The sequence below is a fragment of the Rhagoletis zephyria genome, unplaced genomic scaffold (assembly GCF_001687245.7).
Source record: "Rhagoletis zephyria isolate East Lansing unplaced genomic scaffold, Rhagoletis_zephyria_1.1 Rzeph_scaffold_02552, whole genome shotgun sequence".
Classification (NCBI taxonomy): Eukaryota; Metazoa; Arthropoda; class Insecta; order Diptera; family Tephritidae; genus Rhagoletis; species Rhagoletis zephyria.
This window is the reverse complement of record NW_016159636.1, coordinates 68213-80709: the sequence shown is the minus strand read 5'-3', so window position 1 is coordinate 80709 and position 12497 is coordinate 68213. Positions and strand designations below refer to the sequence as shown.

Genomic DNA, 12497 nt, shown 5'->3' with positions numbered 1-12497 from the left:
AGACCAATAATGCATATCAATTTGACGGATACATTGAATGTCAATATATCTATGTGTGTAGTCGCATTAATCATTAAATGTAAATATGAACATTACATTGTGCATACAAGCATACACTTGCGGCCAGACAAACGTAACCACCACTTAAAAAATTAGCCTTAGTTTGTGAAAATTAATAAAAAAATAAACAAAAACTATAAAAATAAAAGATTTAAACTTCATACAACAGTTGGAAAAATTCATCAAATTTAAAAATTTTTACAAAATTTTCGGGTACTTTTTTTTTGCCAACGGTCTTGTGTAGGTTTGTCCTTGCTTTCTATATGGAAAAAATGCTCAACCACTTCAAACTTGCACTTTATTGTACTAAAATTAAATGGGCTTTTAAACTGAATACGAGATTTTTTCCTAAACATTTTTATTTGAAACTCAGATTTTGATGAATTTTTCTAAATTTTATGCACAATTTTAAGTTTTTATATGTATATTAAACAAAAAAAATATTAATTTACAAAATTCTATATATATTTTGGAGGTAAGGTTTTGAACAACTTAAAACTTGCACTTCATTAACTAAACTTAAATAGGCTATTGAAGTGCATACTTGAAATTTTCCCCAAAAATTTTGATTAAAAAGTTTGAAATTTTCATAAAAATTTAATAAACTTTTCTAAGTTTTGTACAAAGTTTTAAACTTTTATTTATACATATAGCTTTTGTTACAGTGTGAAATATATAAAAAAAAAAAAAATAATATTTTGTTTATTACATAATTTAATTCATTATTATTTTTTGGATATTAATTTACGAAATTTTACTTAATTTTTTTTTAAGTGATATTAAGGTTTTGAGCTACTGCAAACTTGCACTTTATTATACAAAAATTAAATGGGCTACTAAACGGCATACTCCATTTTTTTAAATCTTTTATAAAAAAGTTTAAGATTTTGATGAAATTTATTTGGTACAAAATTTTAAGTTTTAATTACATATATGTTTTTGTGTTACAGATTGAGCTATGTATATTAAAAAAATAAAATATTTAACAACTTTTTTTTAATAATTTAAAAAGTTTACCTCATTTTTTGTTTAAGTGGTGATAAGGTTTCTGGCACATTACTTTACTAAAATTAAATAGGCTATTCAAATTACATACTCCAAATTTTGATTAAAAAGTTTAAAATTTTGATTAAAAAGTTTAAAATTTTCATGCAAATTTTATAAATTTTCTAAGTTTTATAAAAAGTTTTAAGATTTTGTTTATTTAGTTTTGTTGCAGTGTGAACTATATTAAAAAAACATATTATTTTTATTAATATATAAAGCTCTACCTAATTTTTTTAAGCGGTGGTAAGGTTTGCGTGGCCACAAGTGTAAATATATATATATATGTACATACATACATGTGTATCTATATAGTAATTTATGATTTTATTCACCACTTTAATATTTAGTAAAAGAAAAAATTATTTACAACGAAAACATAAATAAACACTTTGTAATACATTTAAATATTTTTCTCATTACTATTATCTTACACGTATTTCGAAAGTGCATTAACTCAAAATTGCACAGTTGTCAGCAAATAGGAAATACTGCTTCTAAGAGCGTACCAATCATAATATAAAGGACGAATTTTTAAAAAGTCTTTAAAAAAATTCTTTGCGAAATATGAATTGAATTTTCGATCAATGTCGTAGGCTCGCCCAAGTTAATCACAGTTCAGAATGTTCAAACAATTTTTTTCTTAACTTACTTCGATCAAAATTTAACTATCTACCAAAACAACGTTTATTAGCAAAATAACTATTTTAACGAACATATCAATAATAAAACTTGAAATTTGATTTTACCAAAAAAACTTTTATAAAATAGACATAATGTACGCATTTTTTCTTCATGAAAAAGAATTTATTTGTGAGGAAATAATTTCGTATACATATACATACAAACTATAAATTTATTAATTTTCACCCATAAATAGTACGTTCATGGCTTTTCTAACAAAAATCGCAATTATCTTCCCCTAAAATTATTATTTTTTTTTGGCATAATGAACCTTGTTTTTAACCGACTTCCAAAAAAGGAGGAGGTTATCAGTTCATCGGAATATTTTTTTTTTGATGTATGTTACCGCATAACTTTGGACTACTTCAACCGATTTCGATAATTGTTTTTGCATCATCATTGGATCATGAAACATATATATATATTTTTTTAAATCGGTTTTTTTTGCTAAAAATTACTTGTTTCTATTAACAATTCAAATTAGAAATGCATTTTATATAAACTGTGAACATTTTTAGTACCTACACAAATTTGAAGTTAATACACTTTTGAAAATAGTACGCGATGTGGCCACAATGTATACATTTATTGTTTTGTTTACTAATGCATCTACAAAAACTTAACTACGTATGTATGTACATACATATGTATGTGTGTATGTACGATAGCTCAATTAATTCTACAAATTTATATTTAATTACGCGCAATAAACGGCGTTGAAATCGAATAAAAAGCATAATACAGATGTACGTACATTAGGGTGCCTCAGCAAAAAATATTGCGAGGTTTCCAGAGAAATTATAAAAATTTATTATAATTTATGAATTTCGCCAAACTATTTTCGAGAAATATTTAGATTTAGTTCTAAAATAATTTTTTTTTTCGAAACTCTCCCTAGATCTATTAAGTTTAAACTCTTCCATCATCTGAGAGATTTTATCATCATCGTACAGATTTTAAAACAAAACAACTTTCACTTCTTGAAAAGACTCAACTCCACAATTTTTTCTTGGCTGCTAGGAAAAATTGTTATCTTCGGATGAAGGTTTAAAATATGTATGAACTACGATTATTTACCGAAAAGAGCCATATTAGAAATTTAATATATTTGGTTCTAGTAATCGTACAAAGATGGTTTGTTTTGTTTAATAGCTAAAATATTTGCTAGATAACTGCGTAAAATTAGTATTCTAATTTATATGTTAAAAAAAGCAACAATTAATGGAATGGATCGAAAAATATATATAATATCCACTACAATTTTATCTAAAAAACTAAATTTTTTCTAGGTTGGAGCCTCTTATAGTTCAAAGGATATTAAATTATATCTGGCGTGAGTCACCAAACTATTTACCAAGAAATTTTTCATTTTTACAAGCATTTACTATGTTTCACAGTTTTTTAATAAATTTGTATACAAAGCTCAGAACCCGATGACAATTCAATATGAATGATGAATTAATCCGCTAGGTGGCACAGGTGTCGAGATATTTAAAAACCCCTTATTTATGGTCGGCTGTGGTTCATATTTGGAATGCATGTTACTCATGAAAAACAAAATAACTCCACAAATATTTTGCCCGATAGGTGGCGCAGGAGTCCAGATATTTGGAAAATCCGTATCTGTGGTCCGATTTATGAGTTGAGTTAATGACTTTTTTTAATTTGATGTAAAAGATCGACAAGCCAAGTCCGACAATAGATTATTATATACCATTTTAAATGCCTATACATCCTCTTCTCAGATCATCGAACTTTTAAATCGAATCAAAAATAGTCATTCAAAAACTGATAAATCTACAAAATCGTATTTTCTGACCTAAATCGACAGGACGCAACCTCCAAATGACCTTTAAAAAATCCATAAAAATAGACAATAATATTTCTCATAAAAACGACTAAAATAAGGGGGTAGAGTCTTGAAATTTCCAAAAAAAAAATTTCGAGGGGCACCCTAATATACATATGTACATACAAACATACATATATTGTAATTTTTTAATTGCTCCACTAAGCTCTTAATTTTTATTTTTTTCTAGACAATCGTCGCTTTGACTTTCGCACAATATGCGGCAAAACCATTCTTCGAAGACTGTTCCCCACCCGATTCAGCCGTAAAAATTTTAGCGGCAGTTTGTTTGTGTAAGTAAATTGGCAGAAGCACCGCGCAAATGAATTTTTTATGCTGACAAAGAAATGCAATATTTTACTTAACTAATTATGGAATGCAAGACATCAGCGAATACACAAATATACCTGCAGGTATATCTATAACATTTATAATTTTTTTTTGCATTTGTAAATATTATCTTTGATAACCCGTCACTCATTTTACATACTTGTCAGCGTAAATAAATCATTTGCGGTTTACTATATTACGTATGTATTTGCAATTGTAATTCAATACTTTCTAAAAAACATTGCAAATAAATCAATTTCTCATTATTCGTATTTATTTACATACATATTTTTAGGTTTGCTCACTGCCATTAATTGTTTATCTGTCAAATGGTCGATGAAAGTTCAGGATATCTTCACTGCTGGCAAACTCTTGGCGCTAATTATGATTATTTTGGCGGGCCTATACTATTTGATGTTGGGTCGCTTTGAGAATTTCGAAAATGCCTGGGAGGGTAATTATGATGCGGCTAATATCGGATTTGCTTTCTATTCCGGTCTCTTTGCATTTGGCGGTTGGAATTATTTGAACTTTGTGACCGAGGAGCTGCAGGATCCATACAAGTGAGTCCATGAACTATAACTGGACTATTTATAGCATTAAATGGTAAGAAAAGGGCTGCTAGTTGTAAAAAATTTCGAAATTGTTGGGTGTGTCGCAAAAACGTAGAATACAAAGTCTGTCTAATAGGGGAGGAATCTAAAGGTAAGCTGAATGCCACACTTCACTTCGACCTACGGATCTAGGTCGCTGGAATACTACCAACAAAGTGAAATGCATATCTGTGTTCCCCGTTAAGGAGCCATTAACTTTAGCTTTACAGAAAATTTACTGGTACATTCAAACCTGAATTTACGAACCTACACACTGCTGAACAATTTCGAATGACTTTACGATTTACGGATATCCAGCTCTACAGGGAAAAATGGCGGCAAGTAGCTTGTGGAACAAACCTATTATCGAGGGCTTATATTCAATAGCCTCTATCTGCAATTTTCACAAAAACAACTTTGTGATGTTAGAACCCGTCTGGGTCTTATTTGTCATCACTGGTGTTAATTCCGACTTTGCAATGTAAAAGTAAATTCTTCTTCCAAGCGTGATACAAGGTCAGAATTAACATCACCGATGACAGTTAAATCTTAGGCGTATTTTTATATTAAAATCTGGTATGTAACGACCCGGCGATATGCCCATAAAAGGATTGATATTGTTTTTTTTTTTTGTATTAATTTCTTAGGCATATCAAACATTATCTGAAACATGTCAACTATAATTAAATTAATATCTTACTTTTTACAGTACAGTTTAAGGATGTTACAACGTTATGTAAAAACCTTAAGAAAATCCCAAAAGTTTTATGTTTGAATTGAAATATCAGTACAAATCAGTACAAATTTTGAAAAATCAGGACATTAGCGTACTGAATGAAGAAATGAATAAAATCAGTACAAGAGTTGAAAAATCAGTACTGTACTGATAAAATCAGTACGTCTGGCAACCGTAGGTGGAGTAGTTTTTGAGATACACATATATGATATACATATGTAGGTGGGCGGTGCCACACCCATTTTCCTAAAACCACTTTTTTGCTAAAGAGCGATTGTAAATATAAATTTTTCAATAAATATTGATGAATTCCTTAGCCACACCGCTCAAAAAAATCTGAAATTCCGGTACATACACACAAATAAATTCAAGGCCGTATTTAAGAAAAGCCGCCTAACTTCGACGGTTTTTATGCGATTGCAATAAATGAACTATCAGTTTATTTGAAAATAAATTTAATTTTTGATAGTACCACACATTTTGAAATTGTGGAAATTATCAATGGTCAAAATTTAAAGAATTAAGAGACATATGTTTTTTTTTTTTTAAATTTACTCTATACAAAATCCCAACAAGCCAAGTCCGACAATCGACTATTATATACCATTTAAAGGCCTATATATTCTATTCTCAGATCATATTCGATCTTTGAAATTGAATCAAAAATAGCCATTCAAAAACTCATAAATCTACTAATTTGTAGTTTCTGACCTAAATCGACAGGTCGCGACCTCTAAATGACCTTTAAAAAATTTATAAAAATAGCCAACAATATTTCTCATAAAAACGAATAAAATTAGGGGGTAGGGTCTCTAAATTTCCCAAAAAAAAAAAGATTTCCTTTTTTTGTTTATTTTAATTTTTGATACACTAATTGCCAATACCTCCTCGTTAGCAGATCTTTTAATTCGAAAGTGTATTTCAAGATATTTAGTTGCTAGAATTGACAATTGTCTTGCGATAGACTTTTGTTACGCATCTAAATTCCTCAAAAAACTTTTTCCATTACCAGAAGAATTTCACTTACTCTTAATTGCAAATTATCCTACAATTTGTCTTTTTCAAAGACTAACCTAGTGTCAATTATTCCATGGAATCATTCATTAAAAATAATAAAGTGTTGTGTACGCACTTTATGTATTTAAAACTTATGTATGTATGTATCATTTGACTTTAATTTTCTCAAGTAACGTAAATTTTTTGCTTGCGTCATTCGAGTAAAACTCGTATCCTTAAAAGCGTCCTTTGCGAATTCTTATCCTGTTTGTATTTTATATACGACTATCCTTTGCAACTTTTTTCCTATAGATATTGAATCACGTTGAAGTGGCTTTATTGCGTATAAAAGTGGAATCCTCAGAAGCAATATGGCGATGTGTATTTAAATGCGAATGTAAGAGACAAACATACGTATTAGGGTGGTCTTTAAAAATATTAATATCTAAATTTTGAATGGGACATCTCTTTATTTTGTGCTAGGTATTCAATAAAGACATCGACGAAAATATCAAAATTTTAAAATATTTTTTAGTGGGCACTACCCCAGTCTTTGGAGCTTAGTATTGCAGAATGAATCCATTTGGCGCTAGCTAAGAATTTATATGAATAATTCTCAAGAATGCAATGTTAAATTTATCAGATTTGATTTTTTCAAATCCTGGTAGCGTAAATACTTTAAAAATATTTTAAAATTTTGCTATTTTCGTGGATGGGTTTATTTTGTATGAGGAACAAAATAAAGGGATAATTCGTAGAAAATATAAATGTTGGTATTTTAAGAAGCACCCTAATATATATGTAAATATATGTACATGTCATTTAGCAAAAGTCTGTGTGCTCCTAGAAGAAAACGTTTAACTGTGCATGAAGGTCATGTATTTTGTATTGGAAATTCAAGTGGTTTTGTATGTTTGTTCACTTTCATTCATTTGTGTTAGCCAGGGTTGTTTAAGAATCACCAGTTGATTGTAAAGGAGGTATAAAAGAATAATGTGCATACACAGATACAAACAATCAAAGACACATACCCACCAGCTAGCAGAGAAACGAAAATTTTGTCGACAATGCGGTCTCGTACCATTTTCCGTGTCCGGAAATGAACAGAAAACGACTACAAATTCAATAAAGTAAAATAAAATAAATTTAATTCAAATTTAAAATAAATTGCATTAAATTAATTAATTAAATAAGTAAAATAAAATAAAATAAAATAAAATAAAATAAAATAAAATAAAATAAAATAAAATAAAATAAAATAAAATGAAATAAAATTAAATTAAATTAAATTAAATTAAATTAAATTAAATCAAATTAAATTAAATTAAATTAAATGGAAAAAAATAAAATATAATAAAATCAAACAAAGTGACAAATAAAATTAATTTAAATTAAATGACTAAATTAAATAAATTACAATAGATACAATAAAAAAATAAATAAAAACAATCACAATCATAAGAATCCGTTAAAACATTGTTTAGAATAACCGAAACATTTATTAGATATCCGGATAACAAAATAGAGCGGATTTTAACCGGGTATCCGAATATATGGATAGTCCCAGTCCTAATTCATAAGTTTGTTCTCATACTTACATATGTACATATGTATGTAAATACATATACATACATATGTAGAATATGCGCTTGACACTTGTTGAGCAGAGATGATTTGCAATTCATGAGGGCTCATTGAATATTTCGCAGAAGCGTGTGGCTAAGTGACTGACTGCCAATGAAATGTACTAGATAAAATATATGCGTCGGAAGATGAATGCCTATTCAAATGAAACATACATACTTCTGTATAATCGTGACGAAGGCTGAGGCAGGCAATATTCGTGGCAATAAAAAAATTTAATTTTTAAGAAACAAAATTTTTTAAGGGTGGTTTGGCTAGAATGGTTTTCCACTCTGTTGTTAGGCAATAAGCAAAATACTTAGCCTGTTTGAAGGTGTTTAGCCATTTTAATGAATATCGTTAAATTTACTTACGTATAAGCAGAGGCGGCCGCATTCCAAAAAGGTGGCAGTATGCAGGAATGTTTGACCAAGCCTTTTTGTGCAGCCTTACTCTTGCACGGGTCGAACACTCGCTGAGGCAGTCCTCAGCTATCTCTTCATGGTGGGACCTTGCAATTTGGCAGAACCGATAGACAGCCGTGATTTTGTACTTTCGTTGCTCGTTCCTTAAAGGATCCTGGTTTTAAGTGGGTTGTAGATGCTCCTGATCCATCTGCTATTTCTAAAATATCCTGCACAGTTCCACCTCTGATTAGGTTTCGATTAGCAAATTTTTGGTAGTTCTGCTTTTTGTTTCTCTGCACCACCCTGCAAATGTATGGGACGTCTTAAGTGCAGGAGCGCACTTCTCTAAGCCTTGACTAGACAAAGCCATCAGAAATAAGGAATTTGAATACCATGGCGGATTCTTTAGGGAAGCCGGGGGTGTCTTGGTCATATTGGGTTGTGCACATTCTTTAGAGATACAAAATACCTTTCAGGTCGAAGTGTCTCTTGTTCTGACATATCCGTGCATTTAGCCATCTACAAATCTATCTCTAAGCCTAGACTTCGCTTCCTAGGATGACCGTATTTAGAAGCACCTGACCTAAATAGCGTTTAAATAGCCAAAGGACCACGCGAGGTTCCTTAATGATACGTGGTTTGAATAAGACCTATCCAAATAGAGGTCTTTTAGAAGAGATCTACCGATCCCTACTCTTAATATTAAACTAATGTAATCTAGGGAGCGCATGCCTTCGCTCATCAGAATGCATAGAGTCGGGCGTCTATTCAGGTTAGTTGTGAGTCTGTCAGTCAGTCATATTCCATGCTGAGATCCCTCAAAATAATTTTTAATACTCTGTTTGCCGCGCGAATATCTGAAATAGACGTTGGATTTTATTTCAAAACAACTGCGCTTATGGCTTAAGATCCTTCATGTACTTGATTAAAAGCAGATATTTTTCCGAATTTAAACCGCGTCTGAAGTGAAATTGTAATTGAGCAGTACAAGTTTTCGTAAAAATGGTTATCCACAAATCTGAACTTTATTTTTTTCGAGTGCGTACGAATAACGTACGGAGAGTTATTATTAGATCCTCCCTTATCTTAAGAGCTGCCAAAGAAATTTGTACCAGGGTCTTTGAACCTCGGTTCGTCAATAGCCGCGGCAGATTCCATGTTGCACGCTTCACTCTACATGTATCCAGGTTATTTAACCTGCTATTTGCAGCTTTTGTTCCTCTATTTACAATTTATAAGGGCAGGAAACTTAGTGGAGTTCCTATGCTTTTATTTAAGACTTGTCTTACAAACACATTCAGTTTCTCACTTTCCGAAACAGCAGCCGGAAAAGACTGACGGTGCAATGCTAACGAAACTTGAGGGATTAAGTTTGTCATCGCCGGCATAAGGGTCTGGTTCGATACTTTACTGTCTACCAAGAAGCTAAGTGTTATGGTAGGAAATACAGCAGTCTGGAAGCTTTCTACAATGGAAGTTGCTGGAAGAAGAGGAAACGCGCAGAATCTGTTGCGATGTTCATTTCGGAATCATCCATAAATAGGGGAATCTCTTATCCATTATCCATCTGTCGGGGATGTGAACTTCGAAATTGTGCCAAATGTTGATCTTCGGGATTTGACAGTCACAGCGCCTTTCAATGGCTCTGTCTAAAATGGAGGTATTACCCTTACTTGTCATTCGCAGCCTTTTAGATGCCTTAAGCCTGGGGGCGGGTGCTGTAGCGGACTGCTTTGAGGCGTGTACTTCTACTCCGTAGGACCCGGGTTCGATCACTATATCAAGAAAAGTTTTTACTGCCAGCGGTCGTCCTTCGGCTGGGAATGGGAAACCTCCGAGTGTGTGTGTTTCTGCCTTGAAAAAGCTTATTTTTAAAACCACCTTGCCGTTTGGCGTAAAACGATAGGTCCCTGCCCTTTATGTGACAACATCGAGGCGCACGGCACAGATCGGAAAAGAAGCTCGACCAAACATCTAGCAAAAGTCTAGGCACTAAAATATTATTATTAAAAGAACTTAGTGATAAAAGTATTGCATTTTGTTTACTCTATTTTTTACTTTTCCTCCCCAGAAATCTTCCACGTGCCATTTGGATCGCCATGCCTTTGGTCACCGGCATTTATGTACTTGTGAATTTGGCCTACTTTGTAGTGGTATCAAAAACCGAAATGCTCAGCTCGCTAGCAGTCGCAGTCACATTCGGTAATCGCGTTTTCGGACCACTCGCCTTCATGGTGCCCATATTTGTAGCGCTAAGCACTTTTGGCGGCGTCAATGGTGTACTCTTCACTTCGGCGCGTCTGTTTGCGACCGGCGCACAAGAAGGACATTTACCAAAATTTTTCACGCTATTCCACATTAAACAGCAAACGCCCATACCATCGCTGATATTTTCGGTAAGTTGTACAGGGGACATTTGGAAAACTTGTATCTAATATTCATGAAATTTTTTAACTAAATGAAGACTCTATCTTACTATTTCTAGTGCATCACATCACTGCTGACATTACTCACTGCCGATGTTTACATTCTGATCAACTACTTTAGCGCCATGTTGTGGCTATCAGTGGTGGCCAGCATTGCTGGCATGCTTTGGTTGCGACACTCCAAGTAAAGATTTCCATAATTACTTTTTCTTATATAACTAAAATCAAGTATTCAACTTTTCTATTACCTCTACTTTTCTATAGACCCAACATTCCGCGGCCCATCAAAGTGCACCTGGCACTGCCTCTAATTTTCATAGTATGCTGTCTGACTCTGGTGCTTTTGCCCAGCTTTACAAATCCCATGAATCTCATTGTCGGTATCGGCATAACGGTAGCTGGCATACCCTTCTATTACTTGTGTATAGCGCGAAGAAACAAACCAGCTTGCTATGGTAAACTCTCACGTGGTATGGTGAATTTCTGTAGGGCTATGTTCAATACAGAGATCATTGAGAGTAGTGAAAAAGTTGATAAGTGAAAGGCTCGAAAGCAAAATGTAATCGTAGTTAATGAAACCTAGCGACAAAACCGATATTTTTAAAGGCAATGTATTAAATTTAAGCGCAGGAATAGTATTGTATTTATATCATACGAATATATATATTTTTTTAATTTTTAAGTTTACTTCATGCACTAAATACTTACTTACATAACTCATTAAAACTTAACACAAACATATTTTGAATAGATATATGTACAGTAATGGGCAAAAATGGTCGAATGATGTTTACATTTAAATATTTATTCAAAATGTTTTAAATTTTATTTTTTAATATTTTTTGTCCATACTGTAACCAAAACCACATAAGTGAAAGCTTTAGACTTTATCTAAAATTAAGACAAACCTAGAAAATGTTAAACGAAATTCCATTGTGATTTTTGCTTAAAAATGTCTTGTTAAGAAATGCACTTGTTATACATATACACACATATAAATGTATAAAAAAATCCGCAAAAGCAGTAAAAAGACTTGCTGTTTATTAGATCAAAATTTGATGGATTAGGCATACCCCGAAAACGTCTAAAGATTCAGGTTAAAAAGTTTGAAATTTCGATAAAAATTTGTTGAATTTTCTAAATTTTGTGTAAAGTTTGAAACTTTGATTTACATAGTTATGGTTAAACAGGGACCGTAATCATCAGTTCTATAAAAAATTGATTTTTAATCATTATTTTAAAGTTTTTAAGTTATCGATCAATTCTTATAACAAATTTTTGAGTTTTACTATATTGCCCAGAAAAAAATTACATAACTAATTTGGTCTAAAATAAAACCCATTTTTCAATCTAAAATAATGATTACCTTGTGAATTATTTTTTGATAAATATAAGCATTATTTTATGTCAAGAGTTTAATTTTTTTATCAAAAGTAATGATTATTGCTTAAGTTTTATTTTTTTTTATCGATAATTAGACTCACTTGAGCGTTATTTTATCTTTAAGAAATAAAAATTAATTCTACAGTTTTATTTTTTTTTTGCAGATCGAAAAACTCAAAATGCCACAGAACTTTTGTAAAAAGTGTTTTTTGCTGCACTCTTCAATATATGCACTAAAAAATTTACAACAAATTTATCAACATTATTATTTACTAATAAATACATATATACATATGGATATGTTATGCCTATATATTTCTTGTAATATTTGAGTGCATAGCAGAAAATATTTACTGCTAAGCAGTT

The 12497-nt window shown here is 31.4% G+C and overlaps 1 protein-coding gene across 1 annotated transcript; it reads left to right on the top strand.

The window, feature by feature from the left end:
- Positions 1 to 3827: 3827 nt before the first annotated feature.
- Positions 3828 to 11772, top strand: JhI-21 (Juvenile hormone Inducible-21; the record flags this gene model as incomplete). The annotated part of the gene is made up of 5 exons (XM_017621693.1): positions 3828 to 3930; positions 4263 to 4530; positions 10394 to 10718; positions 10808 to 10932; positions 11013 to 11772. Coding segments are annotated over 5 exons (1098 nt in total), but the record flags the coding sequence as incomplete, so codon positions are not given.
- Positions 11773 to 12497: the final 725 nt, after the last annotated feature.